At 52.1% G+C, this 17,879-nt stretch overlaps 9 protein-coding genes across 9 annotated transcripts; 7 read left to right on the top strand and 2 right to left on the bottom strand.

The window, feature by feature from the left end:
• Positions 1–328: 328 nt before the first annotated feature.
• Positions 329–2,747, top strand: MIND_00165900 (uncharacterized protein; the record flags this gene model as incomplete). The annotated part of the gene is made up of 7 exons (XM_037358581.1): positions 329–644; positions 692–895; positions 946–1,013; positions 1,061–1,313; positions 1,363–2,351; positions 2,405–2,477; positions 2,527–2,747. 7 exons carry the CDS (start codon positions 329–331, stop codon positions 2,745–2,747), a joined length of 2,124 nt encoding a protein of 707 aa, XP_037226491.1.
• A 506-nt stretch (positions 2,748–3,253) lies between these two features.
• On the top strand, positions 3,254–6,241 carry MIND_00165800 (Trehalose-6-phosphate phosphatase; the record flags this gene model as incomplete). The annotated part of the gene is made up of 8 exons (XM_037358580.1): positions 3,254–3,827; positions 3,881–4,464; positions 4,513–4,691; positions 4,740–4,953; positions 5,006–5,251; positions 5,299–5,737; positions 5,786–5,835; positions 5,885–6,241. The coding sequence occupies 8 exons, from the start codon at positions 3,254–3,256 to the stop codon at positions 6,239–6,241; spliced, it is 2,643 nt and encodes an 880-aa protein (XP_037226490.1).
• A 171-nt stretch (positions 6,242–6,412) lies between these two features.
• MIND_00165700 (uncharacterized protein) lies at positions 6,413–6,742 on the top strand (the record flags this gene model as incomplete). Its single annotated transcript, XM_037358579.1, has 2 exons — positions 6,413–6,457; positions 6,509–6,742. 2 exons carry the CDS (start codon positions 6,413–6,415, stop codon positions 6,740–6,742), a joined length of 279 nt encoding a protein of 92 aa, XP_037226489.1.
• A 44-nt stretch (positions 6,743–6,786) lies between these two features.
• On the top strand, positions 6,787–7,070 carry MIND_00165600 (uncharacterized protein; the record flags this gene model as incomplete). The annotated part of the gene is made up of 2 exons (XM_037358578.1): positions 6,787–6,850; positions 6,895–7,070. 2 exons carry the CDS (start codon positions 6,787–6,789, stop codon positions 7,068–7,070), a joined length of 240 nt encoding a protein of 79 aa, XP_037226488.1.
• A 48-nt stretch (positions 7,071–7,118) lies between these two features.
• Positions 7,119–8,030, bottom strand: MIND_00165500 (Methyltransf-25 domain-containing protein; the record flags this gene model as incomplete). Its single annotated transcript, XM_037358577.1, has 7 exons — positions 7,119–7,337; positions 7,387–7,493; positions 7,544–7,607; positions 7,655–7,693; positions 7,741–7,876; positions 7,923–7,940; positions 7,984–8,030. 7 exons carry the CDS (start codon positions 8,028–8,030, stop codon positions 7,119–7,121), a joined length of 630 nt encoding a protein of 209 aa, XP_037226487.1.
• A 704-nt stretch (positions 8,031–8,734) lies between these two features.
• MIND_00165400 (uncharacterized protein) lies at positions 8,735–9,900 on the top strand (the record flags this gene model as incomplete). The annotated part of the gene is made up of 2 exons (XM_037358576.1): positions 8,735–9,048; positions 9,105–9,900. The coding sequence occupies 2 exons, from the start codon at positions 8,735–8,737 to the stop codon at positions 9,898–9,900; spliced, it is 1,110 nt and encodes a 369-aa protein (XP_037226486.1).
• Positions 9,901–10,373: 473 nt separating this feature from the next.
• Positions 10,374–11,263, top strand: MIND_00165300 (uncharacterized protein; the record flags this gene model as incomplete). The annotated part of the gene is made up of 2 exons (XM_037358575.1): positions 10,374–10,515; positions 10,563–11,263. The coding sequence occupies 2 exons, from the start codon at positions 10,374–10,376 to the stop codon at positions 11,261–11,263; spliced, it is 843 nt and encodes a 280-aa protein (XP_037226485.1).
• A 2,813-nt stretch (positions 11,264–14,076) lies between these two features.
• On the top strand, positions 14,077–15,272 carry MIND_00165100 (uncharacterized protein; the record flags this gene model as incomplete). The annotated part of the gene is made up of 3 exons (XM_037358574.1): positions 14,077–14,305; positions 14,355–14,590; positions 14,640–15,272. The coding sequence occupies 3 exons, from the start codon at positions 14,077–14,079 to the stop codon at positions 15,270–15,272; spliced, it is 1,098 nt and encodes a 365-aa protein (XP_037226484.1).
• Positions 15,273–16,002: 730 nt separating this feature from the next.
• Positions 16,003–17,676, bottom strand: MIND_00165000 (F-box domain-containing protein; the record flags this gene model as incomplete). The annotated part of the gene is made up of 4 exons (XM_037358573.1): positions 16,003–16,713; positions 16,764–16,986; positions 17,036–17,523; positions 17,572–17,676. 4 exons carry the CDS (start codon positions 17,674–17,676, stop codon positions 16,003–16,005), a joined length of 1,527 nt encoding a protein of 508 aa, XP_037226483.1.
• Positions 17,677–17,879: the final 203 nt, after the last annotated feature.

Genomic DNA, 17,879 nt, shown 5'->3' with positions numbered 1-17,879 from the left:
GGTCGGATCAAGCCCGGCCCGGTCCGGGTTAAGAGTTGGATGAGCTTTTCGATTAGATTACTCGGAGTTCATCGTCCTCTTCGCCCATACTGACTGAAGATCAACCGACGCTCACCAGTGAAATGTTTGCCATTCAAACTCGGCAAACGGGTGCTGTTTTGAGGATGTCGCCACTTGGCACTGACCATCAGCCGAAGGACCGAGGTATATTTTGGTACCACGTACGCTGTCAGTTTGGATCGCGATAGCGTTGTCTATGGCGGGTAACATAGATTGGCCCGGCTATAAGTAGCCGCGTTTTCGAGATTGGACTCTAGATCTAGCGACCATGTCGAAGTCTTTACTTCGGGATGTGCTCAAACGGAATCAAGAGAAGGGCAAGGCACCCGAGACGCAAACGCTGGTTGACTCAAGCGAGAAGTCAACAACAGGCTCGTTCAATCCCTCTTCCTCGCGGCGAAGCATGAAGAGCCTGTTGCTGCCCAGCTCTTCAGCAAAGAGCATTTCTGGCTCGATCCGCTCGTCTGGCGCGGCCTCGTTACGGTCTATCGCGTCGCTGGCCCAGTCAATGGTCAGCTTCTACAGCATGATAACTGGCGGGGACCGTGTTCCGAAACGGCGAAGGCCGGATTTCTCCAAACTAGGTGTGTTTTGGTCATCGCAATCTTCACGGAAAGCTAACATGACTTAGGTGTACCGGAATGGTATGCCGAAGACCCTCCGCCGGCGCCTTTGATGCCTGGAACTGCTGAACACTCGCCCGTGCCGCCGTTATATGTGAGGGGAATGGCCAATGTCATTCATGAGCGGTTTCCTGGAGACAAGCCATATGTGGGGATTGTGCTCTACAGTCATGCGCCAGCACACAGCAATGCAGCCCTATATCACAACGAAGGCATGTCCAAACTCTTCTCTCGGCAACTTGCATTGATTGGACCCACACAGCGCGGGTGCAAGGCGAAGTAAGGCTCGACATCAGGAAGAAGGACAACATCAAGAGCATCAATGTTTGGGTGCGTGTTCAAGCGGGGGAGCTCGCCGGCATTAACCAATTGTAAAGCTTACTATTGCGGCGGAAAGTGTCCTCGATATATTCACCCCGCCGATGTATGCGTTCACGGCCAACTTGTGGAACCGTGAGATGGGCGATCCTCGGAAAATTGACTCATCAAAAGAAACTCATCCATGGCGAGGACGATTTCCGAAGGGGACATTCGTCTTTCCTTTCGAGTTTCCAGAGCTTCCCAAAGATGTGGTCGTGAAACATCCAACGGACGGCAAACGTAGAAACCTTGCGCGAGTCCCTTTGCCTCGTGAGTCTTATTGTCCATTTTCTGCTTGCACAGTGACCATGCATCGTAGCAACATACTTCATAAGCCAAGTGACGGGCTTTTCGGGGGGTATCAAGTACATCGTCGGCGTCAACATCGAGCGCGACGGATTTAATGGGATCGACGACGAGCTTGACATGCAATTCCAGTATCTTCCGCTCTGCAAACCCCTTCCACGTGTTCCAACTGCCTTTCCGTTCATCCCCACACGCGAGGACTGGCCATTCAGTCGCGAGACGGTTGGTGGATGGATATTGACGCCGTTTGGGGGTAGAGGTCGATTGGGTGAGGAGATGGTAGAGGTTGAGGGCATATTGGGCGTCCAAGATCCACCAGTTTACACCGCCAACGACACGATTCAATTCTCGATTCTTCTGTGGTCCAAGAATCCGCTGGCGCTGGAGGCATTAGGGCAGCCTGCGGCAGTCGAGGTTGCTTTCTTGAAATCAGACATGTTTGCCCTTGACGTCATGACCCCACGCACATCGACGCGCAAGAATCGATATCTTGGTCGATTGGCAGCGGGGCGGGCTTGGAGGACGGATGATGGAAGGCCAGAGGATGATGAACCGATTCCAGAGTTCAAGCTGGTGACGCTTCCCGAGCCAAAGCCTAAAACACTGCCTGAGGGGGGGTCTTATCGAGTTAAGGGTGCATCGTCCTCCAGAATGAAGGAAGTATATGTTGCAGATGAAGAAGACTTGGAAGGGGAGGCCAAAATAGTGGAGAAACAGACTGGTTTGGCCGATGATAGTGAGTCGACGAAGGGCTTGGAGAATCAGGATGCCGAATTGGTGCAGAAACAGAGTGAAGAGCCGGATTTGGCTGATGATGGGGAGTCGACGAAGGAAACTGTGGTTGCAGACGGAGAGAGCGTCACAGAGCGAGCCCCTTCTCCAACCCCGTCATTGGACGACATTGAAGAGGAAACGGAAGACCACTTTTTGCGTATGGATGGCGAGGTCAAAGTCCCGGCTTGCACCCATCCCAACTTCCGATACACCCACATGGGCCGCGAGGTAAGAATTTTGACTTGTTTGTTCAAATTCGTTGACTTGAAGCCGCATTGCAGTATGTGGTCCACTTGATATTTACCCACCCACAATACAACCACATCTCGCCCAATGCAACCGGAATCCTCGCAGGTAGCCGTGACTCTTTCCGGGACGATTTCTCTCTCTGAACAATGGTTAGAATTTCCGGTCTGGTATGTTCTTGACCGTTTCGGGCACCACCCACCAATTCCTGAGCATCGTCGCAACCTCGTCCAAACGCCCGAGGATCTCGCAAAACTGCCGATAGGTGGCACTGCCATCCCTGTCGGTCCGTCTACGGCGCGTGCTCCGAAAGTGATAGGCAAGGCGACGGACGAGAAGCGGCCAACAGGGAAGTATGTCCGGTATTTCGCGTTTTGAGGGTTGTTTATTGGGTATTTATGGACTTGTGTCGGGTTGTACGTATGGATAGGAGACTTTAATTGGATCTAGCTGGACTGAGAAAGCGGACTTGAAGACACACCAAAGGAACGTTTAACGCGTCAAAGACAACAAGTTTGAGCAAAATTCATCCACTCCTTCAGGCTTCAGTGGGAACAGCGTTTCTCCGGTGCAGTTGGTCTAGACCTAGACCACCAATGAACGTTGAAGCCGTCAGAGCCATTCATCTTTGTTGGCCACTACCCTTGGCCAATCCCAAGAGAGAATCCGACGATTCTAGGCCATAAAACGTTCGAGATACTTTTAAGGATAAACGTGGCCAATCGCGGACTGTTGTCGGCAGTGGAAGAAGCAGAGAATGAAGTGGACAGCCATGATGAGATTATGCGTTGATCGATGTAGCACCTTGCTCTCTTTCGTACATCTTCTTAATCGCCTACTGCTTCCTTTAATCCTTCTCCTCTCCCTTGCTTTCTGCCACCACCATGGACTCTTTCGCAGAGCCGTACACCCGCGTTGGCGACAACGTCTCCATTGACGAGGTCCGTCGACAAGTTCTTGCCCTTGAAGCGGACCATCGAGCTGCTGGACTTGAACTGTCTGGACGAGTTCTTCACGTTTGCCACTACCTACCCGTTACCGCCACCCTCAACACCGCTCCTGGTGTTATCAGCCCACCCGCAACTCCCCCACCCAAAACTTCTGACGTTCTGCTCACTCCACCCCAAGACACGAAGGATATACCGAGTAATAGCACCTCTGCTTGGACATTGGGTGTTCGTTATGGCCACGCCGCGATGATTTCTGGCATACGGTCCCTCTCCGCAACCCACGAACAACTTATCATTGGTTGGACTGGGGACATCTTATCAACCGTCCCTGGCGAAAAAGTTGCTGTCGACAAAGTGGACTCGGAGGATCGCGCGGCGCTGGAAGAGGCCTTGAAAACTTATCAGCCAAAGGAGTCTGACCCCGATGATGACCGCAAGACGACGTATGTTCCCGTCTGGCTTGATGATAAGGTTGCACATGGCCACTATGACGGGTACTGCAAACAAAGTGTGTTTCGTTTCTGCAAATCCCCCCATCTCGCCTTTTCATCTTTACATTAGCTTTATGGCCGCTATTCCACTATCTCCTCTGGCAAGACATCGCAAACGAGGACACTTCTCAAGACAAGCACTATAAAGCATATGCAGCAGCAAACGCCGCGTTTGCAGCGCGTATCGCCCAGGTTTACCAACCAGGCGACCTCATCTGGGTCCACGATTACCACCTCCTTCTCGTACCAAAGCTAGTTCGCGAGGTCATACCCGATGCCGTTCTGGGTCTCTTTGTCCACACTCCCTTCCCCAGCAGCGAAGTTTTCCGCTGTCTACCGCGCCGAAAAGAGATTCTCGATGGAATGGTTGGCGCCGACCTCGTCTGCTTCCAGACATACTCCTACTCCCGTCACTTTATTAGCACTTGCATTCGTGTTTGTGGGTACGAAAACACACCCAGAGGAATAGACGTAGAAGGGCACATTACTTCTATCTCACATTGCCCCGTCGGTGTTGACGCGGAGCGTGTGAGTCGTGATTTGCTCCGAACCGGTATCACGCCCAAACTCGAGGCTCTACGCGCTCTTTACGAAGGGAAGAAAATTATCGTTGGACGAGACAAGCTCGATGTCGTCAAAGGTGTTCTGCAAAAGGTCTGTCATGTCCATTATGACGCTCTGCAACACACTAATCTATTTTAGTTGCTTGCGTTCCAAAAATTCCTGCAAACGTACCCCCAGTGGGTCGGCAACGTTGTGTTTATCCAAGTGACTTCACCTGCGCTGACCGATTCTCCCAAACTCGAGCGACAAGTTAGCGAGCTCGTTGCCAACATCAACGGAGAATTCGGCAGTCTAGATTTCATCCCCGTCCACCATTAGTACGTGTTTTTTACTACTTTCTTTTCCACCCAATTCATAGCCTCCAGCCATCAAACGTTGAAGAAGGATGAATTCTACGCGCTACTGAGTGTTGCAGACCTCGCCGTGATTACTCCGCTTCGGGATGGGATGAACACTACCTCGATGGAATTCGTTATCGCTCAAGCGGGCACGAAGAAAAGTCCGGTTGTTCTCAGCGAGTTCATGGGGATCAGCAAGCACATGGAGCAATCGCTCATGGTGAACCCGTGGAATCTCGGGGTAAGTTTTTGGTATTATCTACCAAGTTTTGCACCGAGTAACCTGCTTTTAGGATGTCGCGGCCGCGATCAACGAGGGCCTGCTTATGTCCGAGCCGGAGAAACTCATGCGACACGAGATGCTGTACAAGGTGGTCACGACACATACCTCGCACACATGGGCCGCCCTGCTCGTCAAGATGCTTCTAGGCCAGCTCGACAAGAAAGAAACGGCACGCCGGACGCCATATATACCCAAAGATGTGCTGGAAAGCAAATATCATGCTGCGAAGAAGCGGTTGTTCTTCTTTGACTACGATGTTGGTCTTTTGTTTCTCTCGTTTCTGTAGCTAATTTCCTGGTTTAGGGTACTCTTGCGCCGATTGTCAAAGAACCTAGCATGGCGATTCCAACCGCTGCAACCCTTGAAGCATTGGAGAAACTCTCCTCAGACCCCCGCAACGTCGTCTACATCATCTCTGGTCGCGATGGTGCATTCCTCGAGCAACATCTGGGACATCTGCCGCTTGTCGGCTTCTCTGCCGAACACGGCGGCTTCATCCGTGTGCCCGGCAAGAACCAGCCGTGGGTGAATTTCACCGAAAAGCTGGACATGAGCTGGATGAGTGAGGTCGAGGAGATTTTCCGGTATTACACCGAGCGCACGACAGGAAGCACGACGGAGATCAAGAAGACTTCGATAACGTGGCATTATCGAAACGCCGATCCAGAGTGGGGCCTCTTCCAGTGCCGACAGTGCCAGGATCTGTTAGAGAACAACCTTGCACACAAACGACCGATTGAAGGTGCGTTTACCTTGTCTAGAATCTTCGCCTTCATTGATCATGTTACAGTGTTGGTCGGTAAGAAGAATTTGGAGGTGCGACCAATTGCAGTAAACAAGGCAAGAATCTCTCGTTTGACTTGTTGACACCAAGGCTAACTTGCTGCAGGGCGAGATCGTCAAGCGGCTGTTATACCTCAATCCGGATGCCGAGTTCATCTTCTGTGCTGGAGACGACAAGACTGACGAAGATATGTTCCGCGCGCTCATCCTATTCAACACGGGGTCAACAACTGCCTCGATGGAAGCCCCTGTTTCTGTCACACTCATCGACCAACCCAACGCACCGCCTGTTGACCTGACCATCAAGCCCGACAGTGTATTCACGACGGCGGTGGGCCACAGCAGCAAGCGGACGTTGGCGAGCTGGCACGTGACGGCGCCTCAGGAGATCGTTGACCATATGCTTGCTTTGGTCAATGCAGAAGCAACGACACCCACTGCGACGGCACAAAGCAACCTCTAAGCTATCTGTTAATTTTTAATAGACACGAGAACAGATAATACCACATAGATTGCTTTTTCCTATCGCCGTATTCTTGTATGTATAGTATTTGTACCATAGGAAAAACAACGGTTGTCACCAAACACGTGAACTGTGACACTCGTGTCTGTAAAACTTCGCTCCATCACCACCATGTCTACTGAAAGTATTCACCCCATATTCACCTTGAAGCGCAAGGTACGCAGCATTGAGAACCCATGCTTACCACTGAGAAATACCTGTTTACAGAGGACCAACAACGAAAACGGTTCAGACGATTTTGTACCCGAGCCCGACATGGCTGCGCCCACAACCAAGACAGCCAAAACTACGAAAAAACCACGCGCGTCGGCGGCTGCAATGGCGGCAGGGACCTGCTCTCTCACCAAGAAGGAGTTCGGTGACAGGATCAAGGCGGCGTTGCGTATAGAAAAGTACGACGTGCAGCGAATGCGGATTGACGTGAGTACATATCGCGTCTAAAAGTGGAAAACGGGAGACTGGACCGCCTTTTCTAATAGCTAACCATGGACGTCGCGTTTTTCCGCTCGTTTTTTGGAGGGCACGCGAGGATCACGCCAGCAGGTGACAGTAAGCCGGTTACCAGCTGCATATACTCATTTGGGACCACACAGACTACTCGAAGGACTCCCCGGTCATCGTCGCAGAACTAAACAACTCCCAAGCCGGAGATGTGTTTGGGGTTAGCAAAGTCAAGAATGGGAACCGCATGGTGACGCTGCACCTACAGAGCATGGTGGTGGTATTCTATCCAGCAACGGGAAAAGCCAATGCGTGGTTGACTGTGTGAGTCACTAGCGCGTTTGTTGAGTCGCACGTTAGGTAGCGGCGAAACATTTTAATTGGACATGCGGAGAATATAGAGATAGTAGTGGAATGCCTCTCCAAGCTCTTTGACCTCCAACTTGGTGTTGGTTCCTGGGCGAGTGAGGTATCGACGGCGAAAATGAGGCTGGCCGAAAGTGAGGTAGATGAACACGCCAGAAGGCTTTTTCAGGCAGCGTATCGTTTCGTCGACTTCAGCCGTACAGTCATCCACAACTTGCTGTGGGGGATCCTTAGAGTGCATGTCAGGTCAGGCCAGACAGGTCACGAGATAGAGGCACCCAAACATCGCCTTTGGCGGTCATCATGGCGTCCATTGTACCCTTGTCTATAGCAACATCGAAAGACGCATCTGGGAACTTGAGATCGCGAACATCCATTTCAAGCCCTGCAGAAAGCATCAGGCTTGGTTGAACTAAAGCCCCAAAAAACACGCACACTCTAACTCTGGCCTCTTTTCCGCGTGACGAGCGCGCATTTGCTCTACCACCACGCCCGAGTACTGTTCTGGTCATCAACCGCGCGTTGAATGCTGCCACTATGGCTTACATCCACGTTGACGATGTTCTTATACCCATCGTCATACATCTAAGGCCGGATTAGGACATGTTTGGACAAGGCATACTAACACATACATCTTGCGATAACGTCGAGTTACCGCATCCAAGCATGAGTATTCTGGCGTCTTTATTGGGTATGAGGTCCCGAATCAAAGGCGCAAGGTCTGCATAGGACTTGAACCAATCGAATGCCGCATCGTTTGCAGATTCCCTGATTTCGATGAGAACTGATTTATATCGAGAGAGGGTGTGAGTACTGGGCGTAGCGCTCGTCCCTGGCTGCTTTCAGATAAGCTTCACTGAGTACTAAAGTCGTGCCAGTAGGACTTGTGGCCGTATTGGTCGTTGGATGACGGTAGTGGCATGGTTTGAAGCAAGTTTAGATTGAGTGACTGCAGCCAAGTCACGCCGGACCGTGACGATGAGAATGCGCTTGACTAGAAGCCTTGATCATGAAGAGCCCAAGACCGACCTCTTTCTGGTCGCTGTTGAGCAACTCTTCAACGATTCCATCGCATTACTGGTTTGTAACCGACTTCAAGCTGTCCACCCGCCACTTGCTCAATGATTTATGCGAGCAGCTTCCATCAGCCCTATCTTCGCCAATCGACGGATCGTGATGCTCGTTACTCCGGAAGTTCAAACGAAAGCTCCTATAAACTCAACAGAAATCCTGCGACAAGCTGAGGCAAAACAACTTCAGCGGCTAATACTAGGGCCACAGAATGCTTGCAGCTCCGACACCATGCATTCTCCCCTCCGGCAGGCACCGATCGATCTTCATAACCGTAAAAGCCGAGGCAAAAGCCTCCGTCGAAGGTTTGCTCACCAAATCTTCTTTTTTTCCCATGTGGCTTGTTTTAGTCTAACAGCGGCTAATCGAACCCTCTGAGCCTGTTTCTTCTGTACCCTCAAGTCGCAGTTGCGCTCGACGCTGCCTCGTCCTTGACAGACCAGGAGCGTGAGTATTGTTCCAGTTCTTGTTTGTTTCGTTTGCCCCCCTAAAGAGTTCTAGGCTCTAGCTCTCTCTGTCTACAACGAACCGTCATCATCGACGGCGTTGACCACCATGGGCCCCGCCCGCCTTCCACTCGTTTTCTCCCTACTCTCCTTATTACTCGGCCAAATTACTCTGTTGCTGGCGGCACCCGTTCCGGCTCCCGACCTGGTGCTTACTTTCGGTGGCTTCGCTATGACCATCCCTGGTCCAGGCGGTATAGGGCCCGGCTCCGGCTTTGGCAACCCGGGCAATCCAATTGGTGGTGTCCCCCAAGGTCCCGGAAATCCGTTTGGGCGTCCAACAACCACAACAACTACCACGACCGAGCAACACCGAATAACCACAACTGCTCCTGCCCCCCCACCACAAACCCATACTACTACGTGTGTCATTCAACTTGTTTTCTTTCTTTCTTGCGCGATATTAACTCTGTACGCAGACATGAAGAGACTACAACCACCACTACCACCAAGACCTCGGCTCCCAAAACCGTTGTTTCGATCCAGGGCGTTACACAAACTCCTGCTGACTGGTCTCCAAGCACAGTGTCTTCAGTTGGGATTATGTCAATAATGTCGATTGATCCCGCGGCCAGTGGTATTTCGAGCTCAAATCCCGTCTCATCGACCTCATCATCCTCTGGTCTGATTGCGAAGATCGTCGTGCCAATCCTCATCTTATTGCTCCTTTGGGCGGTGGCCGTCGTTTACTTCTACCGCCGGCGCAAAGGTGCCGCTACCAGAGGCGATGCATCCCATGTTGCCTCGCGGAGTCCAAACAACGGGGCCTGGAGCCGTCTTGCGATGTCCTCGCGAGGAGACCTTGCCAGCATTCCACACATGCATTCGGCGACTGTCTCAAGGTCAAATACGCCACGGTCACCATCTCCCCCTCCTCCCCCTCCGCCCCCAAAAACTCCCCCACCCGTTCCAACCCAAGCTACTATGGCTGTTCCTTCATCATCTCTTGCGAGGAGCCACACTGTCTCAACCGCCCACGGGGGCGGTGATGGCGCTTCTGTCTTTGCCGACTCGCCGTTTGAATCAGAATCTCCTCTCCACTGGCAAGACGAGCCAGCGCTCGCTGATTCGCGGCCCACCTCGCTTGACGGAGCACCGCCACCGCCCCGCTTCTATCCCGACTCCCCTCTGCCTGCGCTCAGCTCGCGGAGGCTGTCGTCCATGTATGACCCGGACACTCTCCTCGCCTACGACCGCGACTCGCGGCTCCTCTGATCTTCCATGCTCTCGTACATACTTACCACATCTGGATCTCATGCCGCCTTATTTTTTCCTCTATTCCACCGGCATCCATATATAGACTTTTACTCAAGTACACATCCAAGGTTTCCTGTTGTCTCTGGGAGTGTTTGCATTACCTGTTTCTCTGTCTGTCTTTACGCATCGCACTTGACGTTGGTGTACTTCATTTAACTGGAAACTTTCCAAAAGTGGATTTCATGATGACATGTCACGTGTCGTCGCATCGGTTGAAACCATCTTTTGACGCAACGAAAAGCTTTCACTGCTTGCGGCCTGCTAACAAGTCATGAACTGATCAAAAGACAACGAGCCTCGATCTGACAGCCGCTCATCTGCCAACGTGTTATCTCCCTTGCTGGTGTTCTAACTCTGGATGGCCGCTACAGCATATAGCATGTCCTTGTCGCTGATCTTGTCGACACCTTCCCTTCCCTCCCTTCCATCTAATGCTCCATCCTCCACACCGGACCTCCTCTCTCCCTGCACCGACCCCGATCTATGCTGCCAACAACTCCTTATTGAGCCTGAAGATGCGTGACGGCGAGCTGCCTGCGCTGCCAGCCGAACTGGAATCTCGCATACCAGCAGGTACGCCAGCTTCATATTTCTGGCTCGTTGATGACCAATTTGCGTAGCCCATAATATTCCGCATTCGCGACTGCAGCCTCTTCGGCATCTGCGACACGCCTCGCTCAGCTCGCCCTCTGTCGCCCGCATTTCCCTGGGCCATGCCCGCTATGGCGCAACATACGACAGCGACGACGAGTCAGATGGCGACTACTCTTCGTCACAGGAGGATTTGTTGGTGCCGAAACACTCCCCCCGGGCCCCTGCGGAAGGGTATCTTTCCCTGGGGAACAAAGTTTCTCCACCAGTGTGGGTTGCCATCCCCTGTTTCCCAAGCCTCAACATCAACCTGATGGCGAGGCTGCAGGCCACCGCGGGCACAACACGGGGCCTCAGCACCGACTCCAGACTGCGGTCAACGCCGTTCATGCGGTCGGACGGCGACGATCCAACAGCGGGAGTGCTCGTGACTGTTCATCGTCATCAGGTTGTTTCGGAACCGTGGGAACATGCATCCAGCGCGAAGACCCTTGGTGCTGTGCCGCTCCGCGATAAGCCGCTTCCCATCCCAGTCGATGTCCTTGTTGATGTCGAGTACCCCGACAAATCGGAGGCCCGGGCCGAGGCCGACAAGGATGGTGTTCAAGTTCTCCAACTCGAACCCGTACCGCTTTCACCCTCGGAGCATCCTCACGTTGCCCACGTGAAACGGGCCGGCAAACGCAGGAAGCACTATACGACCCCGACCCCAACGCGCTCTCAGCCATGAGACAATGGCTGCCACACATTCGTTTGAAGACACTCATTTTTCGTCTCCACCTTCCTTTTGACTGTCGCTCTTTTGAATTATTATGTACCTCACTGGTCCAATGGCACTAACCATAAATCCAGTTCAGCTCGAAGTATGCCTCTGTGAACGCTGCAGGGTTATTATCCACGAAATCTATCATGAGAATGAATTAGTCGGTATGCAGTAAGTTGGGGTATGTGACGGACCAACTGCAAGTGGAGGGACAGTTTGAGGATGCGTATACTTCAGACTGGCCAGCCCAGTCCCCGCCTACAGAAGCCAGCTGAGTCAAGTTCAAGAACCCAAAAGAGATGATCGGTCACAGAAAGTAACTAATGTTGAAACTTGAGGAGCCCAAATTTAGGACAGGTCGTGGCAGGGAAGAAGGCAGTTGGGACTCCTTGAACGCATTAGCTGCCAAGAGAGAAATGGCACGAAAATTACATTACTCCCCTCGTTATTTGCTTATCGGAAACCAACCTGACAAAGTTGCGTCCTGTAAAAGAAAGGTGATTTAACCTCAAGCCAAGGGGTTTCCGAAAGAGTGCGCACCAGGCCCGCTGGGAGCCAACACCATCTCCGAATCCGCCCGAAGAACGAATGTGTTGAAACCCGAGCTACTGTCACGGTGGGTGTAAACGAGGTTCTGAAGCCAGCGCTGTTGCTTGATCGGTGTAGTTCCTTGTGAGATGCGAGCATCAGCGTTGTTGAATGGAATTGGTCAGGCTCGAAGAGGGCGCACACGCGACCGTGTGTCGGATCCGTAATGTCCTCGAAAGAAAATGCAGAAAGGAAGTCCGTCAAGTTATACGCTGTCGCAGAGGCCGGAAGGGGTCTCTGCGGATATAGAAGTGTGAGCAGGAGAGCGCGCAAGACATGAAGGAGCATTCTCGTTCTCAAATTCGGTCCGAGCGGCCAACGATGGTGTTCTTATGCTGGGCTCGAATGATACAGATCCAGTGTCGGCTCCGCATTACGGGCGAGCGTGCAGGCATAGGGTGAGCAGTCGAAATTTTTGGAGGAAACAGCAAGCTTGGATAACTTCAACGCGCGCACGGTGAATGGCCAACTGGCCAGAGTGGGTGTCAATGAGCATGAACACCGTCTTGAACGAGCACTACTGTGCTACGACAGAGCGCATTCAGAGCAGTTGGGGGAGTTTAAACGTCAACGTTCAAGCAAGAAAGTGAGAAATGATTAGGCTCGGTTTCAATGCCAGCACCCAACGGCGGACTACGGCGAATGAAAAGAGCAAGCACGAGTCACAAAAACGCGTGGGGTCACGCTTCGTGACACGAACACGCATCATGATTGTTGACTCGGAGGACCGCTGTCAGTGCTTGGTTTTGAGATCGCTTTGACTCGGTGAGTACTTATAACCTCTCATTGTTGCTCTTCTGTCCTCGCAACTATCCTCATGTCCGCTTCAGCTCGTCGTTCGCAGCCGTCGGAGCACCGGGAATCCAGTCCGGACGAGCTCGACATTATTCCACGGGAATCGACGACTAGCCGTGTAAACACTCCACCACCAGCCACTGAGAGCGAAGATCGAATAACCTCTTTCACCAATACCCCTCGATCCTTGAAGCCTGTCCAGTATCATACTCAGCAAATCAAGCAAGACGCAAACAACATGGGTCTTTGGGACAGCATGACGAAGTCGAGACTGCAGCGAGTTGTATCCCCAGAAGTCTTCTTCCAGGACTATTTGCCACCGACGCCCGCCGAAAACTTGAAGCCGAAAACTATCCAAAGTATAGTGAAGAAGGCAGCGCCGGCTCTTGCACAAGCCAACACAACCCTCCAACCATATATCCAGCGTTATAAGAATAGAGAGGGTCGCGACGAGAACGTCATGTCCGAACCATTCGTATGTGTCATCATGCTTATATTCAAGTGCTGCTAACGACATTTCTTCAGATTACCTATGGAAATGTCGTTCTGGCTGCGAGTGGCGCAGGAGCCTATCTCAAAGACACGCATCGTGCCAAACTTCCCACACTCAAACCAGACCCTCCCAACCACACCAGTCCTGATTTTCTGAGCGGATTGATCGGCACGGAAAACAAAAAGCTGAGCTGGTATATCACTGATTTAACTGGCGAACTTAAATGGGAAACCGATATCATGACCGACGAGGGAGCACCGTTAACGAGCGAAGCAGCAAAGAACGCCCGTGCTCAGCTATGCAAGAGTGCGCGAAGCCTCCTTATGGCCTTAGGATGATGCCACGTCTACGTCCTCACCGTGTTTGCCATTGATCAAGCCCGTATCTTCCGTTTCGACCGCTCTGGCTTCATAGCCACCACGAAATTCAATTGGCTCGAGCATGACAGCGACATCTTTCCTCGCTTCTTCTTCCGCGTCAACAATCCCTCTACCTCATTGCGGATGGATGGCCTTGATGATACCATCACTTCCCCCGAGGACAAGACAATTGGCAAACTGTGGAAGGTCCTTTCAAGCCATCCCTACTACTCCAAGACACTCGACAAAAAAACTGTGAAAAACCATTGTCTACGCATTGTTGCCGCTCGACGGGCGGCCCACTGTCGTATGAGCAGGAGCTCGTGCATTGTTTAACAGTGGGTGAGATTCTGTCCGTCTCAAACGGCTTATTTGGGCGTGCGACACGAGTCTACCGCGTTGTAATTGAAGAAGACTTGGACAAAGACGGTCCTCCCGCGGTTTACGTGCTCAAAGACGTTTGGCGCCAAGCATGCCGGCGCCCTGAGGCTGACTTCTACGACCTCATCGAGTATCACTGCGAGACCGCGCAGCCCAAAATTGACATGGACGCCATTGGGATGGCTCGCTGTCGCAGTAGCATCGATCTTTCTGACGCGACATCTCCGTTGTTCGACCAGACTTGGGACCCTAACCTGCACAAAACCCGCTTCGCTTTCGACAACGCCAGACAGCGCCTTCATACTCGCACGCTCCTCACACCCGTTGGCTCGTCAATCGAAAACTTCCCGTCGACGAAACGGGTCGTAGAAGCGCTGTTGAATGTTTCAATACGTTCGTCATTCTCCTTCTGCTGTTTGATTTCTTGCTAACCCGTTGGTAGACCTCGAAATTGCCTACGACGCGGGAATCATCCACCGGGACGTTAGCGTTGGCAACATTCTTTTCGTCGAAGACACGTCCACCAAATCATCCGTTGCCGGCTTTCTGGTGGACTGGGACTATGCAGAGCTGACCCAAGACGGCATCAAGCGATTTAACGAAGTGTTCGTTACGCCTGGCTCAAACCGCCTCAAAGCCAGTTGGGAGGAGATAAAAGAAACCCTAAAGGAGATGACGGTAATTCTTGTTTTGTTTTCCTTGATCTAATTTGCTAAATGAAGCCTAGGGAACGTTTGCGTTCATGGCCATCGCGATCCTGGAGGAGCGTGGCGAGCGACACGACACTGTTCATGATCTCGAATCCGTCTACTGGGTTTTGATTTGGCTCATCTTACGTCATACCAAACACAGTCATCCCCACGGAGCCAATGCTTGTCATAACCTCTATGACGCGCCGGAGTCAAGCGGCAAGTTGCAGTGGCTGAACTCGGGCCCTTCAACAGCTCCACTGCCAGACAAAGAAACGCCCCTCCACAAGCTCCTCCTCGAAATGGCCCGGATGGTCTACCTTGGCGCTGTCAGGTTTGAGGACCTCAGGCAGTCTATATTGCATGAAAAATGGTGCGCCATGCTGCGGGATGCTCTGGGAAAGAGCGGGTGGCCTGTCGATGACGCCGCCATTCCATACCAACTCGTTTCTGCCAACCAGCCTCATCTGAATGGAGAATCGGCCCGGCAGTCCCAAGCCCGCGAGCGCAAATCGCTTCAGCAGCAACAACTTGAAGCTCCTGTTACCGGCCCCTTGAAGCGCGGTTCGGACAAGATCACGGGCAATAACGAATCGCAGGCCCGTAAAAAGCGTCGGACGACCCCGGATCCACCTTCTTCTCGTCCGGCAACCTTCGAGGGTAGTCCTTAATTTATTCCTACGCTGCTTTTGTCCATGTAGTAGTACTTCAAGTTGTTCCTTAGACTCGCATTGTTGGGAGACATTAGCCAAGACGTATAGTAGATGAACAGCGTACAAGTCGAACTTGAATGTAAATTGTTGAGGCCATTAGATCAGCATCAACATTTCCTGCTTCCCACTCACTCTCCGTCGGAGTCTCTTGGTCAAGGCGAATCTCTCGGAGAACCTCCGGACAAGTCTGACCGAGGACGAAATGCTGAGTTATCGTGGCTGCGTATTTCCATTAAGACCAACGCAGGCGGCAGGACTAAAATGCCAAATAACGACTGGCTCGAGTCTAAGAAATGATGTGGATGATGCTTACGTGCATATGGTTGGTCATCGAAATGTTCGTCCACAACCACAACCTCAAACCACAGTATAATGCTTCCTAAAAACTGTACAACCCCGATTCTCGCCAGCTCCATGCATTGGCCACTTTAGCGCTTGGATAGCTCTTCAGCGCGCTCAATTTAAATCACCGACAATCGTTTCCGACTAGTGGACATCGACACACCACCAACTTCAAGTTGCATTAATATTATTGTCTTCATTGAAACTCGCCATAGTGGAGCAAATTGGCTTGAACAAAATAACGTCCACTGTAAACTTAAGTACTCGAAGACCATGAAGCGGCAAGCCTTGAATAAGCAGCATTATCTACGATTATAAATTGCCCCAAGAGGCCTTCTCACGATCTCTACAGCTTCGTTACTTTATGTGCCACATCAGCGCTTTCCTTCAGCCCAACATACTCCATCACATTGACCTTGTACTGCCCTTGCCTCTCGCCCGGCACCCGCGCACAAATCCGCGCCGAAAACGAGCAAAAATCGATATTCACCTCGTTGACGAGCAAATTTGGCGTCTCGAGCGTCCCCAACGTGTACCGCGGCAACACTGACTTGTCTTTTCCCTCCGCCACAGCCAAGTCAATATCTGCAAGACAAACATGCAGTTTGGACCCCTCCACAACGTAGCTCTGGACACACGGCCGGCCCTCGCTGATCCGACAGCCCAGCCATTCCAGATGCAGAGTGTGCGAATGGGCGAACCGCGCAGGGATTGCGCTCTCGCCTAGCGCTCGCAACTTGAGTGTCTGGTCTTTGCCTCGCTCGAGTACATAATGGGACAGCAACACTTTGCCATTGTCGTGTTCGTTCATGACATCGAAGAAGAGCGGGCTCGTCTCTCTCCCTTGGAAAACGAGTGTTATTCCGCTGACACATGTGTTGAGCTGTTCGTCGGGACGAGCGATGCGGTGAAGCTGAAATGTGCTCGTCACAGGTAGGTTCACGAAAGGTGCCGTGTCGCTGTCCTTTCGCGGCTTGAGCGAGGGCATGGGTGAAAGGTACACTTCAGCCGAGTCCGCGCGAATGGTGACGATGTGGTTATCGCAGACATATATGGCCTGGAAAATGAAATTGAGACGCTTGGCGGAGGGGATTGACGAATGCTCACATCTTCCAGGTGGGTATGGGGCTGCTCCCAGCAAACCCACGTGTCTTTGACGATGTTCCAGAGAAGGACCCTCGAGTTGGTCGCAACCGCAATATGTCGGTTGGTACTGCCTAGAAAGATTGGGACATCGTCGAATATGGGCAGCACGAGGTCTTCACAAAATGGCTCAAGTTTGGGTGGACAAGCAGTGGGCCGGAAGCGGAATACATGCAAGCGAAATGCACTATGATGGGTAAGGTAAGCAGAGCGTAGATCGCGTTTTAAACACGTACAAGTGGTCAAGGACACTCGTGACCACCACCAGAATTTCATCTTGGGCCACGGGAGATGCTCGTGTGCGGACACTCCTTATGCGTGTGATGGCGGGAATTTCGTAAGACGCGATTGGACCAACCACAGGGGTACCTCCCTGAGTTCCCGCGTCCCAAACTCGCACCAAATTCTGGTGGCTCGACAAAACAAACCGACCACCAGGGACAAAGCGAAGATTGTCAAACTCTTCGCGGGGCTCGAGGGGGTTTTGTAACACCCGGGTCGCCAGTGGAGCGATCTCGCTGTTGTCCGCTGGAGACAGCGCAAAAACGCGTCGCATGTGGGCATTAAATCGCGTGCAACCAGTGGCAGCAGACTTGAGTTCGCCATTCGACATTTCTGCAACGGGAAACGACGATCCATAGACATTGTGTTGCTTGCAATAGGAGCGAAGCGCGTTTATCCAAACACTACGTTCATTGGTAACCGCGCGAAGAAATCTGCAGACCTAGAGTTGGCGGGTAAGAAAGTTATCGTTTGTCGAGCAAGAACTGACTCTTCGTAGAGACAATAGATCAGATGCTGGGAGGAAGGAAAGGACATGGATAAGGACATCGACGGGGAGTTCTTTGAACGCTGAGGGCATCGTGTCGGGACTCATGGGAGTAGGAGGAAAGAGCAAATTACCCCGCGACTGTGACGTGATTGCCGAATCCGGCGAAATTAAACAAAGACTTCAAGACGCGATAGCGAATGAATTCGTCGGTATATTATACGGGCCACGCATTGGGTAACAAGTCCGGTTGAATTCCAGTATAATCGTTCTAGCTCCGCCAGCCAATACCATCCTTATCGCCTGCTCGA

Source organism: Mycena indigotica, assembly GCF_014461135.1.
Source record: "Mycena indigotica strain 171206Taipei chromosome Unknown Mind.scaff0001, whole genome shotgun sequence".
NCBI lineage: Eukaryota > Fungi > Basidiomycota > Agaricomycetes > Agaricales > Mycenaceae > Mycena > Mycena indigotica.
Note: the sequence above shows the minus strand (reverse complement) of the source record. Positions and strands in the feature narration are given on the sequence as shown.